General features: G+C 34.7%; 3 protein-coding genes across 7 annotated transcripts; 1 reads left to right on the top strand and 2 right to left on the bottom strand.

The window, feature by feature from the left end:
• Positions 1-205: 205 nt before the first annotated feature.
• Positions 206-6,132, bottom strand: LOC107414403 (probable transcriptional regulator SLK2). Of its 5 annotated transcripts, none has more exons than XM_048470535.2 (11): positions 5,975-6,132; positions 4,083-5,279; positions 3,770-3,901; positions 3,647-3,697; positions 3,467-3,515; positions 2,532-2,746; positions 2,377-2,445; positions 2,115-2,215; positions 1,726-1,819; positions 1,571-1,640; positions 206-1,427 (listed from the first exon to the last, which is right to left on the bottom strand). In XM_048470535.2, exons 2-11 carry the CDS (start codon positions 5,004-5,006, stop codon positions 523-525), a joined length of 2,610 nt encoding a protein of 869 aa, XP_048326492.2. In that variant the 5' UTR covers positions 5,007-5,279; positions 5,975-6,132; the 3' UTR covers positions 206-522. The 5 variants fall into 5 exon arrangements, with proteins under 5 accessions (XP_048326492.2, XP_048326494.2, XP_048326496.2 ...); XM_048470537.2 differs by having other exon boundaries at positions 3,647-3,673; XM_048470539.2 differs by having other exon boundaries at positions 4,083-4,813; positions 5,975-6,131.
• A 3,619-nt stretch (positions 6,133-9,751) lies between these two features.
• LOC107414470 (protein COFACTOR ASSEMBLY OF COMPLEX C SUBUNIT B CCB2, chloroplastic) lies at positions 9,752-14,543 on the top strand. The gene is made up of 7 exons (XM_016022593.4): positions 9,752-9,993; positions 10,065-10,186; positions 10,323-10,394; positions 11,092-11,235; positions 11,501-11,654; positions 12,232-12,423; positions 13,597-14,543. Exons 1-7 carry the CDS (start codon positions 9,816-9,818, stop codon positions 13,605-13,607), a joined length of 873 nt encoding a protein of 290 aa, XP_015878079.3. The 5' UTR covers positions 9,752-9,815; the 3' UTR covers positions 13,608-14,543.
• LOC107414404 (dihydrodipicolinate reductase-like protein CRR1, chloroplastic) lies at positions 13,397-16,126 on the bottom strand. Its single transcript, XM_048470458.2, has 10 exons — positions 15,878-16,126; positions 15,637-15,759; positions 15,164-15,238; positions 14,993-15,058; positions 14,790-14,885; positions 14,537-14,653; positions 14,190-14,282; positions 14,010-14,111; positions 13,817-13,903; positions 13,397-13,711 (listed from the first exon to the last, which is right to left on the bottom strand). Exons 1-10 carry the CDS (start codon positions 15,989-15,991, stop codon positions 13,679-13,681), a joined length of 906 nt encoding a protein of 301 aa, XP_048326415.2. The 5' UTR covers positions 15,992-16,126; the 3' UTR covers positions 13,397-13,678.
• Positions 16,127-16,163: the final 37 nt, after the last annotated feature.

Below are 16,163 nucleotides of genomic sequence, written 5' to 3'. Positions count from 1 at the left end.
TTCTTACTTTAAAATGGAACCATAACCAATTTATTTCTTAAAAAATTCAAAGGATTTATTAAAAAATCAGTTATAAACGAACAACATACTATACCAACGTGAATTGAGCTAGCGAAAATTACATCATTTTTGCTGGCTACTTTTTCCCATTATCATTGTTCAACACGAAATAAAGCAGAGTTGAGCAAAGTTTACGCAAACAAGGGACAGAAAGAAGCATGTAAATATCATGTCACTAGGAAACTTAATTTGTTCTTAGGTTTTCGTCCAATAGATTACACTTGCAAGACTTGGGAGACAGAACCCTCAAATAAAAAGAAAAGAGAGGAGAAGAGATTGCCACTATGCCTACTGAACTAACTGAAGTACAACTGGATGATGTCACAACAAATTCCAGACCTTAAAAAGGAGCCGAAGGAAAATGAGAATGAGAAAACAGCTATTTCAAATGACTGTACAAAGATATATATGCTGGCCGCTTCCGCAGAGTAGAGCCAACAATTAGCCCAAATTTTTTGTTAGTCATGCTTTCCAGCCATACCCCATACTATCGTCAAGATCACTGTTAAAAAACCCATTTTCTGTGAACTCATGGGCAATGTCTTGAACTATGTCCTCCTGCAAATGAAGATTCTGGGGTAAATCCGGTGCTGCTCTCTGGTTGAAGCCATTGTTGCCACCACCAGCAGAAGAGTCACTGGTCGAAGCAGCTTTGAAGCTGTTGCTCCTGCTTGGAGCAGGCCCATTAGTTCCCGCCGCATTGGCAGTAGCTGAAGCTGTTCCTGATGTGTTGCCAAAACTCATTCCATTCCTTGACACATTACCATTGGCCGTGGGTCCAGAAAGAGATTGCTGTTGTCCTCCACTGCTATTGGACATCTCCTGCAGCAGTTGCTGGATCATCTGCTGTTGTAAGACCTGGTTGCCTTGTGAGGTCTGTGGATGGTTTTGTTGCAGTAAGCTATTAGAAGACATCGAACGCTGCTGCAGCTGTTGTGGCTGCTGTGGTTGTTGTGAGGGAAGATGAGGACTTGAAAAGCCACTCACAGGTAAATGCTGCATGGACCCTGGTATTAAAGCAGCAGTGCCTTGGAAGGACGATGATGGACTTTGGTTGGAATTACAGAAGGAAGATGATGCCTCTTGTTGTATAGAGTTGGGATTTGAATTCATTGAGTTCTGCCTCATAAGCAGATTCTGGTAATTAGTCAATGCCAAAGCGGCTTGTTGTGAACCACTTAAAGCTCCTCGTCCAACCATGTGCTGGTTGTTCATTTGATTATGCCCTGGATGCAAAGCCATCAACTTATTGAGGGTATTCCTGTCTGTTGGCATACCCTGAACGCTTGCTAGCTGCTCCATTTCTTGCATCTTTTGCATCTGGAGCTTGGCTGCACCAGCATGTCGAGGATAATTTTTCAAGCCCTCTGTCATGAAGCATCAGCACAACATCCAAGCATACAATTACTTAAAAGCCACTGAATTTATTTTATTTGAAAGATAAAAACCATAATTTGTTATAAGAACTTAACTGAATACCATGAAATTGAGCAGTCAAAAAGAAACTTACCAATAGGCCCAACTTTGTGCTCCCGGCAGAAATCAATCAAATCTTTCATGCTATTGACTACCTCAGAGATCTGTAAAGGAACCCAAAGGCTATAAGAAATCTCATAACAAACAATATACCACATTTAATTCCCATCAACACAAATCGACATGTACCTGCAAACACCTTACATATCTTTTAGAAAAACCCAAGTCATTCAGTGACTGCAACTCCAAACTCTTAGCAAGCTGTCGCCCTGCAGTCAATACCCTGAAGAAAACAAATCAACTTTCAGTACAAGAATTGCTTCAAGTTTAGAATCCAGTTCTGTAACAAAATCATCCTGATCTATCCTAATCACTTTTTCATATCTTTCAAAGGGTAGATTGGCTTCTTTTTCAATTCATGGTTCTCATTCCCAACTACTTGAGTTGCATTACCTTTTGCCTCTTTTTTTTTTTTTTTTTTAACCCCACCACAAGCCTAAGTGTAAGATTCTAGATAAAAAAGGGTATAAAAGAAACAGAACTTGCTCAAGGAGTTTGCTTGTCATGTGTAGACTCACATATTGCTGTTCGTTTGCAAATCCTGCTGAGAAACCCCATCAGATCCACTTTCAGCAATTGTTGTTTGGCACTTCTGTGCAACCTGAACCAGCTGGTTCACCTGTAATGAATAACCCAAGTTTTAAAACATCTAGAATTAGCTCTTCACCTAATCAGAACAACAGCTGTTTACAAGAAACAAATATCAAGGTCACACTTAAAACTACTCTATACATGCACAGGCATAAAGTAAAAGCAATAGTTTATATACAGAATTAATACCTGTGGCGCAACCAATCTCCGAGGGAAAAGTTCTTCATGTCGCCGTGCGCAAAATTCCCAAGACAAAATCTGAAAATTCATGTAAGGTAGTAGCATATTATTTCTTTAGAGATAGAGAAGCTGATTACTTCTTAATGTGAGGCAATTTTATTTACCTTTAAATCTTGAGAGAATATGATACGAAGCTGACCCTCCCGAACAACACGAAGCTGCTCATACACACTTTCTTGTACCGCTTTTCCATACTCCAACATCATTATTCCAGAATGAAATCTACATTCACGTGGCAAGTCCAAGAAAAGAAGTTCATCAATCACTCCACTACCAAATTTGATCTCATTAAGTCTGGGGAGAACTTCAAAAGTTGCCTCTGCAAACAAGTGGGAAAAGCAATCATTAATCAGAGATCAATCTAACAGAAGCTAGTTGAAATACCTTACATACAGATGAGAGACCAGAGAAGAAGAAAGCTCAAGATATTGCTGTGATGCAATAAATATGAATCTGGTGGTCACTAATTTCCAACACATCCTCATCTATGTATTAATTCAACCATGTTACTTTTCCTAACCTACATCTTTTTGAATCTCCTAATACAAAAGTCAACTCCAACAAAAACCTTGAAATCATTCCCTAATTAACCTCTTCAAGTGTCCTTAGAATGGTAGAAACTCAATTATTTTAGAAACTCAAATTATTTTACTCCTTATTCCCTATTATAATACTTCAAACTCCTTAAAATTTTCTCTAACATTTGGAATTATTTTCCAACTTTAAGCCAATATCTTCTGATAGGGCCAAGTTGAATTTTCCAAATTACAGAACCATTCTTTATCTTCTCCCCTCTTGACATATTCCTGCTTTCTTTCTTCTCTTTAACAATGTTCCTGACATATTGGTTCTTAAAATTGATGGAGATATACGTAATATTGTTATAAGATGTTGCTTTTCAGTTTGAAATTTGTCATTGAGAATCCATAGACTTTTGTATAAAAGAAGATGTCTCTGAATAGTCATTAAGTTCAAGTAAATGACTGCAAGTTAACATAATTGCCCCCAATTCTTTTTACAGCTGGTCAAGTTTTCTTACCAAAACCCCTTCCAGATTTAGAACCACAGATGTCACACTGCCATGCATCCTGAAAAAAGAAATCATTTACATGTAAGAACCACCAGTACATTTTCAAGGCAAAATAACACAAAATATATGAAGATAAAAAAAATCATTGAATTTAATTTATTATTTGCAGAAGCATGCAGATGGGATCACCTTTTCCTGCACATGCAACTCATCCAACTGCATATATACACTCAGACAAGTCTTAATTAATGCTATATGGAGTTTCCATGTGAGTTTCTAAAAAGAGAAATAATTAATAGCACAATGACTGACCATAGCTGCCTGAGGGAAAACACCAAGTGCATGATGCCCAACATTGTCATATAATGATAAGCACCATCTTTTCTTAGCACGGGGAGAGTAGTATTCTGTCACAAATTTCCTCCAATAGGCAATAGTATTGTCCTATCATTACCAAAAAAAATGTCAAATGTTGTATTTAGTAATATGAATAAAATCTATGTATAAGGGATTAACACCAAATAATCTGTTACTGGTAACAAGGAAATTAATAGAAATTAAATGCAGACGAATTGGAAATACACCCAGAAAAAGTTCTAAACGGACTAAATGAACAAGAACTCACAGGCGGTCTTTGACGCTGATGATAAAGATATTGCATCAAGCGACGAGCACATACACCACCATCATAAGGCCGCTTCATAGCAGATACTGGCTGCATTGCCTGCTGCTGAAGTTGCCTCAAGTGCATCTGCTGCTGCTGTTGTTGCTGCATGTGAGCCCTTTGCAACTGTGGCATAGACTGCAAAATCTGCTGCTGTTGCCGTAACCTCTGCTGCTGAATTAAGGCTTGTAACTGTGGATTTCGGCCTTGGAACTGCATGGAGTCTTGTCTCTGGAGAAGCTGCTGTAACACCTGTTGCTGCATGATATCTTCCTGCTTGATATCCAAACGGGGTTTCTTTTGCACCTGAGCTAAATTATTTGGATCCTGAAGGAAAGATCCAGGCATTCGCACACCCATAGGAAGTGAAACTTGGCCAGTTTGTGATGCGGGTAAGGATGTAGCGCTTGATGCCCCTTGTTGGAGCTGCTGGCTCTGCTGCACTTGTTGAGCATTCTGGTCCTGATGAGAATTCTGCTGCACTACAGAAGACCCATCCATAACTGATGACCCAGAAATGCTAATATTATTGGATGAGAATGACATGGGAGATGCCGGTAAGCATAAATATGACTCTGTATTGATGCTCGCACTTCTCTGCAAATGTGGACCTCCTGAAAGTGCAGAGTTTGCATCTGTGACCAAAGAACTTGCCCCAACACTTGGACCAGAATTCGCCACACTGTTTAAAACTGCATTGTTCATGTCCCCAGAAACCGGACCCAGATTCGAACGCCCAGTTCCAGGAATTGAATTAGAAGAGTTCCCGAAAGATGAGCTCAAGTGAGAGTTAACAACAGCTTGGGACTGTCCATCTCCTTGAAAGAAAATTCCAGAACTCGATGAAGATTGTGTTAGCCCTCCAGCCACCCGAGAAGGCACCATGGGAGGCACCGTCCCTTGATGGCCAGATTCTAGGTAGCTCTCCAGAGCCAGGCCTCACTAAAGTTTTTACAATAGTAAATATGCTCAAGCCACCCAATACAATACAAAAGCAAAACCCATATTAAAAATCCCCTATACTCACAAATACAGCATAGCTAACGTCACTAATACTACTTAATGGTAAATTATTACAAATCTACAAGCTCTTGGCCAACAAAATGGGGCACAACAAATTATAATCTGTTTGAGCTTTCAACATTTTCTCATAGGGATCTAAAATAAACAAAAGGAAACAGTACCATTAGCAGTAGAACAGCACATTTCTTAACATAGAAACTTAACTAAATTTCAGAAAGCATCCATCCCAGACAAGTAAATTAAACACTACAAGCAAACATCAAACAACACCATTTCCGAGCGTAAACAGGCACTATTTTGCACAGAACATTGGTTTCCTGACGCACCTACTCAAAACCCTAATTTTACGCACGCAGCTTAGCTATGAACATTTACGTTTGCACACATGGCCCAAAACCCAAAACTTATCGGGGATCGAACCGCAAACAATATTATTTTAAACTTGTAAGCAGAAAAGAAATAAGTTCTAGCCTCGAATTTATCATAAAGGTAGAGAATCAAGGTGTAAGATCGAACTCGAAGCGTCACAAATCAACACAAACAAATTTGCCAAAAAAAAAAAAAAATCCCAAATATCCAACCCTGCCAAAATTATCGAACTAAAGCTATTTAAAGCTCTAATTAAGAAAATACAACTAAAAAGATCAAATAAACAAGAGCTTAAAAAAGAAGATAATTTCTCAGCTTTTCACAGTACGAAAAGATCGATCGGAGCGTATTATTATTAGCAAGGAACTAAAATTAATTAGCAAAGTACAAATTAAAAAGCAGACCAAAAAATATATATATCCAGGGAAAAAAAATAAATTAAAAATGTATGAGCTACTGACCTTGAAATCGAGAGCTGGCAAAATAAAAAAGCGAAACGTTGCTTTTTCTCGCCTAATTTGGAAACTGGATTTTTTTGCAAAGAAAGAGAGAGACAAAGAGAGAGAGAGGAGAGCGGTCGAGATGCTGCTTTATATACCTAGCGGGAATTGCAGAGTGTGAGTCACCGGCTACATCGGTAATCCACCCCTATATCACCGGTTAACTCCCGGTAAATCGCATGACACGTGTCGGTAAAACAGATCGAGAACGTAGTCGGTGATTGATCGCGCGGTGGCGACGCGAGGTTTTCGATGACGTGTCGAAACCTGACTTGTTGATCTCTAGGTTACGTATTGATGGACCATGAGGAACGGTACTTGGTTTAATGTTACATGAGCAATGATAAGGTACGCCAAACTTCTGAGAGATTAACAAATCTTACGTGGCAGCTAAAGAATGGTTGGTTCTGACATTTTTATACGTTACGGGGTGTAGGATATTGTGTCTTCTGATTTACCTTATAAGGTTAAAAGGATGGAGACAGACCGTCAGATTGCCACGTGCCTATGGAACATTGATCAATAGAAACAACGCCTCGTGTGGTCTGTGATTTCCAGCCCTGAAAAATTAATCAAATCCAACTTATTATACTAATCTCTCTTAATCAGAATTGAGTTTTTTTTTTATTGATCACCAATTTTCTTTTGTAAGATTGAATATATATATATATATATATTTACATTTTTGTTTTATAGAATTTTTCCATTAAAATTAACCGAAAAAAAAAAAAGAAAAAAGAAGGGAGGAGCAGAGCAAAGTTGGATCTTAATTTTGTCTAAGACATTGTTTATATTATATTAGTTCACGGAAGTTAAGGTGGAGAAAGAAGACAAGGTTCATTCAGTTTTTAAGGCATTGACCAGAATCTGAACTCCAAAATGTCTGAGGCTAAGATAAGCTGTAGAATTGTATTTGACCCAAATTTTTCTAATTGATAGGTCAGGGTCTTGGGAGGGAGCATTGAACCCAGGATTGGACCCCATCCTCTATTATGCATCGTCATCTATTTCTGATTTTTTCTTTTTTCTTTTTTTTTTCACTAATTTATTAGCTTTTTTTTTTCTTTTTTTTTTTCTCTCTTTTAGGAAATTTACTAGGCTGTTTTATTGTTTTCCTTCTTATTTTTCAACCAACAAATTGTTACTTTTTAATTTGGTTTGAGTATGTTAGTGTCTTTTGGATGGACCATAATCCACAGAGTCAAGGCTGTTCATAAGTAGCTCTTTTGTTTGGCTTTATAATCTAGAAAAGTCTCTAAATTTTACATCATAATACTAGAATCACCAAATCATTGACCCATATTTTGGGTACCAAATAGCACTTTTAGATCTCGCATATTTTTGTATCCAGATTTCTAATCAATTTTCATTTTTTTGACAAAGGTAATAGACGTAGTTACTAATAACTAATAGTATTTCTCCATTTCACATTGACCTTAATCATATTTGAAACATGTCAAGTAAACAAAAATAAAATAAAATGATTTTATACATATATTTTATTTCTAACCCAAATATGCTACCATGGGACGTTTAGAATTGTCTCAATTTATTATACTTATTATCTTGTTTTGTGTATTCTATTTGCTAGGAAATTACTTATATTAAAAAAAAAAAACATATATTTATGAGTATTACTTATCATCAGCAGTGGCAGTGGATGCCCGAATAGATTATAAAAATAAGAGTGAAAATTTTACCAATTATAGCTTCTAAAATTTTTACCATTTTATTTTCTTAGGTAAAATACCAGTTTTCTTCTATATATATTTATAAACTTAAATGCAATTAATCTCTATGATTTGAGAGTATTTTCCTAGCAAATTACATTTTAACATTATCATTTCCAAAAATAACATTAGCCAAATTATAGGGACCCATATTAGAAAAAGTGCACAAAGGATAAAAACTGTAGGATCCACAATTCAATATATTTTTAACTAAGTTAAAAAAAAAAAATAATTCAATAAATAAACGAGTTCCAACAATTTTTTAATAGCAGGATCCATTAACAAATTTTGCAAATGACGTTCTTAATGTAATTCCCCATGGAATAGTTAAATAGAAAATTTGTGTCATTTTTTAATAATAATATACCATTGAAGATGCCTAAAGATGTTACTATTCACATTCACATGTAAAAGTAAGTGATATATTAACTAACTAGTGGCTTTTAACTTATATATATATAAAGAAGGATTTGGTACAATGTATTCATATATGAACAAGAAGGAACCCAAAAAAAAAAAAAAGGCCAAAACATTTTTTTTATATATTGAAAAATGTCACCACCCATGCACTAAAAATAAATGCCGAAACTTTCATTTAAGGTAAACTTTATATTAAAAATCCGCAATGCTGGTCACAAACTAATTGAACTAAAAATGGCATAAATTTTATTGGTTAGATTCGTCAAAATAGTTTATAATATGGAATACATTATTATTAGATTGAACCACACGCGGTTGTTAGAACAATTCCCTAGTCAATCTTTTAAAGCTACAACATTTAATAAGACAGTAAACAATGTTATCATCCATATATAAATTTAATCGCTAATCACCTTTATCATATATTTTTGCGTTTAATTATAAGTAATTGTCCACTACTTATTTGACTTGATACTCTCTTTTCTTTTGAACAATTTATTTGACTATTCACATTCCCATGTACTATAAAAATGTCAACTAGCAAGAAAAAAAAAATGATACTATTATTACTATTATATTGAATTTTTTCTTTTTCGCTGGAGAAAAAAAAAAAAAAAGGGTTATATTGTGCAATATAATAATGTGGACTGTATAGTATTATAATGTATAATATAATAGTGTGGATTCCAAAGCATTATATTTTAAAAATAATCGACGGACCAAGCATCTTTAAGCTTCCGTTAGGTTTATTTAATGATGGTATTTAATTGTGCAAGCAAGTCTGTTGAGCACCATTGATGGACTTCAATGGACATAAAGATGATCACATGCAAACGGTGATGGCACCAAAACGGCAAAAGCCCATGCCGTTTAAAAAAGAAAAAAAGTGTTTGGACCATATTATCCACATCTTTTTTCAACCATCCTGAATAATGTTATTCAACAGCGTATGGTTCTATAAATAAATATTTTATTAAGTGTTTGAATATGAATAATTTATTATATACCATAATATATATTAGTTATATTTAACTAATGTATTTTTATTTTTTTTGGTTTAAACTATCTTTATGATTTGATTGATAAGAGAAAATATTATTTATTATCACAGTAAAACATAAAATGATACATAAAATTCTAGTTGGCAATTATCTATCAAAATGATGATAATAATAATAATATTATTATTATTATTTGTGAACATGTTAAGATCTTTATGCATTATTTTTTTGACATTGAAGGGATTCAAAGTTTTTTCTTTCTTTCTTTTTTTTCTTTTTTTTTTTTATTTGTTCTTAAATCATTGTTCGTGTCATGTGCCTTCAAGGACCTAAGCTTCTTCATCTACTTTTCAATATTTATAAATTCCAAATGCGTAAAATTTGCTGCTTGTTTATTTCACAGATGGTTGTATTATTGTTCTTCATTTGGAATTATTATTAATACCGGGAAGCTCAGTCAAATTTGTGGGCCCAAATGGAATTTTGTGAGACCCAAAAAAGAAAAAAGTGAATTTACTGGCTACATCAGTTTTGGGCCAAAATTGAGTGCTTGTAGGCTCAAACTCAACTCAGCCCATTGATTGATCTCTTTGCTTACCGTTATCACCTGGAATCGCCAAGGTTCTTCCAAACAACGAAAAATTGAGAAGCATGAGCAACATTTCTCTCATTTTTTGCCCGTTAACCCAGCTGAAAATCCCGACTCAGTTTCGCGCCGAAAAGGCCACCACAAAATTCTTAGCAGTCTCTGCTCGTCTTGAAAATGGTAATTCTCAAAGCAGCACGGAAAAACCACAAGTCAATCTCTCTGTTCTCCGCTTCACATTCGGTAAAAACCATCTCTTTCCTATTTATCTCTGTCTGAAAAGTTTTGTGCTTGACTGAAATGGGTTTGCACAGGGATACCTGGGCTGGACGAATCCTACTTACCCAGATGGATAGGATATGGGTTTGGTTCGCTTTTGGTGTTGAACCATTTCTTGGGTTCTAATTCACCCACTATTACAACCCCAGCACAGCTCGTAAGCTAGACCTAACCATTATATTAAGATTGTACTAAATTCAAGTTACATTTTGGTTTAACTATTTATGTTTTTTATATGAATTTCTTTTCTTTTTATTTATTTATTTTTTTTTATATTGTGGCATTATGGATAGAGAACAGAGGCTTTAGGTCTTTCTTTGGCTGCATTCTCAATAGCACTTCCTTATCTTGGAAAGTTTCTTAAGGTAATTTTATATTGTTGATTTGCTTTTTCCATTTTTCTTTCTTTTATTTCTGTGATTACTTTTATCTGTCAATGCCGGGTATAGATTGTGACTTTGTTAATGATTTCAGTCTGTAACCATTTTTGGTTCTCCTGGACGGCCACTGATATAAGGTTGATATTTTAAAAATTGTGGCTTTAATGTCGTAACAAAGTAGTAGGTCTTGTATTGAAATCTTTGTTTCGCAACTCTACCTACCAGTCTTGACTCACCTCTGCTTTTGAAATTTTAGTCCCAAAAAAAAAAAAAAAAAGGTGCCTTGACAACGGTCAAACTTCGAGCTTGGCTTAATTGTATATTGACCCTCCAGTGAAAAATAGAATCTTTGTTCAATATGTTATGGTTAAGAATCTCTATTCAAAGAGATTGAACTGCAGATTTTAAGATTTCTATTCAAAGAAATTGAACTGCATATTTTAAGGGTCCTTTATGTGTTAATCGAAATCGTAGTCAGTTTGGTCGAGTAAGTGCCTTTAAAGTCTCAATGTTGAGATATTTGGGATGATAATTGTATAAGCATGGTATGTTAAACCATTGAAACCAAGAACTGAACTCCTGTTTAGCTCTTTACAGATGTAATCATGCACCTTTAACAATTTTGTGAATACAATGCCTGGTCAGCATATTTGTAAACTTTATTAATTGGAAAATTTTGCAGGGTGCCACCCCAATGGATCAAGCAACTATCCCTGAGGGCGCTGAGCAAATTTTTGTGATTTCACCAAATGTCTCAAATTCTTTGAAGGAGGATTTGGCCTGGGCGACATACATCTTGTTGCGCAATACAAACACCATATCTGTGGTATATATCAATTATTAATATAATGTTACAAATTAAAAGTAAGAAATTTAAAAAAGTCACAGAGACAGGAATAGACTCTTTTAATGCATGTTCTTAAGAGAATATGAGGAGACTTTTTGTAGGATATATGAGTTCTGAATACCAGATTCTTTTTTTCCTTTGCAGAACTTAAAATTCCAAAAAGTTAAATTTTGTTGTTTATTATTATTATTTTTTTAACCCCAGCTATGAACCCGTTTGAAGTATATACTTCCAAAATTTTCAGTTAATATCAATCCAAGGTGAAATATGTGTACGTGGGTACTGGAACACACCAGATGGTGTATCAAAGACAAATCTACTGGTTTGGTTTGAGAGGCAGATTGAAAAAATTGGCCTTTCTGATATGAAAAGCACCCTCTACTTTCCTCAGATTTCAGGTTAACGATTATTTCATCTTCTTTCATCTTTTCTGTGATAAACTGTAGTAAATATACAAAATTATCTTCATAAAGGTATTTTAGGATTTAGTCTTTCTCTGTGGAGTGAGGAAATGTTCTTATAGCCGTAGATGCTTACCAAATAGGCTCTTGTCTCTCCACTCTTTTCTTGGAGAAGCTCCTATCCCCAAACCAAAACAAAGCCTGAAAATTAATTTTCCTATTTATTGTTAGCATCGAATTCAAATATGATTTCGATATGCACTCAGAATTAAACATGTAAAGACTATAACATACACAAATAAACCAAAATTTCATTTTGTATGTCAGTCGTTGTGGTTTTTGTTTATTGATGCAGTAAGAATATCATCTCCATTTAGCAATTACAGGATTAAGTGCCATCTTAACTTAGTGCATTTGTCTATTTTATGTCATAACTTAAAGAAATAAACTTATATTACTTTCGTTGGAGACCGTTCAATTTCATTATATATTGACTCTTCAGCTACGGTATTTTAAACCGCTTCTTATGTTTACCTTGGAACAATATGAAGGTTTGATCATATCATATTTTCAGATTCTGAACTTTGGAAGATGCTACCCAAGGGGAGTCGTTCTCTTCTTGTACAACCAGTGCTACAGGTTCCAACCTCGAATGACAATGCAATGGAAAAAATTGAAGGGTTTGTCTTGTTGGCTTCGAGCATGAGGTATGCATATAGTGAGAAAGATAGAGCCTGGATAGGAGCACTTGCAAGAAAATTCAGAGGTAAGAGCATATGTACAGATATTTAAGGACTTTAGTCTCACTCTGGATGTGTGAATTTGATCGGCATTTTTTTTTCAGGCTGCCTTTTGTTTTTCTTTTTTTTTCAGAAAGGTTTTTTTTTTTTTTTTTTTTTTTTTTTTTTTGGGTTCTCCTATTCGATAGGTTGATATGCATGTTCATTTGTGTAGAAATGAGTGAATATATCTCACATGACAAATGAAACAGTTTCTTGGATGGAGGTGCACCGCTTTCCAGTTTATTATAGCATCTTAAAAGAAATAGGGATTTGAAGATGCTTGCTGTTTATTCTTCTTCAATTTTAATTTCGAGTCCAAATTAAGACATAATGAGGCTGCATTATTGGTTCCAATAAAACTTTCATGTCTTGAAAAACCTGGTGGTCTGCACTCTGTCTGTTTATGAATTCAAGAACAACTGTTATTTTTATTCAGTTGAGCAGGTCCAAGTAATAGGAATCATGTAAGAAGTCCGAGATGGAAACAACACCCATGACCTTTTAAAATGGTTGACGTTATCCAAAATTGATTAATTTACAATAATTGACTTGAATCTTTACCAGGGATAAAACCCTCGAGAAAGGAAATACCCTTTTGTAGTGATATTACTGAACTTTCAAATAATTGCCAAGGTGACATTCTCAGAGGAAAACTGGAAATTCTTACAAACAGATTTGCCTAGTGGTTATTGTAACATTTTATATTTTCTGCCAGTAGATATATGGCATAGAAATGACCATATAATGTGAGTAATAATATGTTCTGCTTTGATCAGGTCTGGTTCAGACTTCCCCAATTTAAGAAAAGTCCATAAAAAGAAAAAAGAGCATATGGTATCCAACCACATAGCTTAGAAAATTTGTGTGGTGCCTTCATGATTTAGTGGCAAATATTAATGTCAAGCAGCATTAATTATGAATTATCAGACATATTCAACCTGGATTGAGCTGCTATGCTTGATTTTATAAAATCCATCTCGTGGAACTCAACATAATCAAAATTTCACTTTGAAGTCCCTCAAAAGTTCACTTAAGCAACAGTGAATCAAAATAATTGAATACTGAAATCGCTGAAAAATAAATGAAGGAAACTATTTTTTCTTTTTCCTCATCTGTTTCTTTTAACTCAGCCTCTAATGTCAAATTTTCCTTTACAGGATGGAAATAGATCCTCTATTGGACCAAACACCGAGGAGGTTAAAGATACCAATGGAGAAGACCGAAGACCATCTGGTTTTTCTACAAAAATTTCTCCAATCCATACACCAGGTTCTGCAATAAAGAAAGAAAATTGAAAGTCGTGCTTCAATATGGATTGAAGCTGAATAATCAAAATTAAGAGATGATATGTAATGAGACTGGTTAAAGATTGATCACCTTGAGGCGTACAACTCTTCTGATGGCTAAGATAAGGCCCGGCATGAGACATTCCACATTTGTGATGTCATGTTTGAGAGTGTAAATCTGTAATCAATAGTGCTTATATGTCAGTGTCACAGTTCCATATAAATAAGGTAGAATGTTCAAGTCAAAGCTGTTAAAGCAAGAAGAATGAAACCTGGAATCATACCTCTCCCGGACCAGAGAAGTGGACAGTTGTTCCAGAAGGCAGCCCTGGAAGGACTAAGCTATGTACACGAACCCCATCTTCTCCCAGAACTTGACCCCTTGCCTGATGGGGCAAAAGTAATGAATGAATTTGACAACATCAATAGGAACTGATTTGAATCATTTTCGTGTTCTGTCTTACCACAACATCTGTTGAAAGATCTTCTCTGTTGTAGATCTTCCCAAGGTTGGAGAGGTTGTTAGCAATTTGAAGTGCATCTGCTGATGGAAGATCCTGGCTTTCAAAAACAAACTGAGCATTTTCATGTGCAACTGCTAAATAAAGCATGACACAAAGGAAAGATATATGTTTTGCATGAGCATGCTTGTGCATGTGGGTTAGCATAAATAATTACATTTATTTTATTTTATTTTATTTTTGTTCTTATTTTAATACTGTTGTGATGCATAAATAGATAATTGAATAGGAAGAATGTCGAAAACTGGATTTAAACTGTTGATTTCTACTTGGAAATAAACTGAATTTACCGCTGCATTTTCCCTGGATTCCACAATTTCTACATTGTTGTAGTGAAATGAAGCCGAGATTGCAGCTTGTTGTAGAAGTATGGATCCAATAGACAGAGTTGGGGCAATCAGACAACCCTGAATTCATTAGCAGCTCAGATTAAATGCAGAAAAAGAAAAATGAAAAAAAAAAAAAAAAGGATTGGTGGAGACAATTGATCCTGGTTTGAAAAAGAAAAGACGTATTTGTAATAACTTCTCACCCTGTGCTCACCATGCTGGCTTTCTCACAGAAAGCAGATAATGCTGCTACTGTGCCTACTTCAATTCTTGGCACATAAACTACACTTCTCATGCCAAATGCTATTGCCTAATTCAAAAACCCATTTGAAAAATACACAATTAATTTTATTACTTCTTTGTCTATAGAACTAGAAAGGCAATGAAAACATTTAATTAAATTCAACTTTACTTCACCTGCTTCACATTGTCATATACTTTGGAAGGTTCGGTGAAATCAATAACTACTCCTGTTTCTTTGGACTGCCATAATAATAATAATAACAACAACAGCATCAATGAAAGTTTTGTATATAATATGTCTAAACATAATTTAATAAAGAAAATAAAATTGATATATTTATTTACCTGAGAGATGGAACCTAAAACCATAGTTAAATCATTCATTATGGGAATTTCCAAAGGTTCTTCCATGTCAGATACCTAATTTTATTAAAACGAGTCACTTATTGAGATGGGAAAAAAAAAAGGCAGAAAAAAACAAAACAAACTAGACTTGGGTGGGTTAGTATTCGAGTATAATTAAATAAATAAAATATTGACTTTATAATCACTGTGACTCATGAATCCAGATACCAGAGAGACAGGTCAAAATCAACCAAAAAGAGCGCACTTCTTTTGTTTTTTTTTTTTTTTTCTTCTGTAAAACTTGCAAGTATAGGTGCAATGCCTTTATTAACATATTTTCAGTTCTGTTTTCTTCGTAAATTTAATGACATCAGAATTTGGAAGCTCTGTATTTAAAAACTTAGATATTAATTCGTTGGACTTTGTGAATGTTTGACTCAGGTGATAAGGTTTAAAATAAGTGGTGGTTATACCTTCCCAATATCTTCCCCTACAAAATAAGAGTCCACAGCACCAGCCACCTCCATACCTCTTGCTTTTGTCACTGCAACTACTGCTGCCCTTCCTATTTCCTTTGCAGCTCCATTTATAATTACCTATCTCAATATGAAAACCAACAATCAACGCCAAAACCAATTTATATATATTATTCTTAATTAAAATGGAAGAGAAAAAAAAAAAAAAAAAAAACATTCTTAGAGATATTGTTGGAACCTTGATATTGCTTTGAGAAGGTTGAACTGAGCAAAATATAGAAGGTCTCGGTTTAATGTGGTAGGAATATTTCTTGAGGATTGTAAGGTGAAATTGGCTGCTCAAGGACACCATGACTGCCTAGAGTTTTTATTTTTTGTGCTCAGCGGGAAGATAAGCTTATGTTATTTTACATATCCAAATGTTGGTCTTGCTTCTCAGATAAGGTTTTGAGCTTTTGGGTTTTGCTTGGCCTTGTCTACTGGAATTTTTTTTAGTTGATAAATGTTGTACTTGAAATTTTTTT

Source organism: Ziziphus jujuba, chromosome 8 (genome assembly GCF_031755915.1).
Source record: "Ziziphus jujuba cultivar Dongzao chromosome 8, ASM3175591v1".
Taxonomy (NCBI): domain Eukaryota; kingdom Viridiplantae; phylum Streptophyta; class Magnoliopsida; order Rosales; family Rhamnaceae; genus Ziziphus; species Ziziphus jujuba.
Note: the sequence above shows the minus strand (reverse complement) of the source record. Positions and strands in the feature narration are given on the sequence as shown.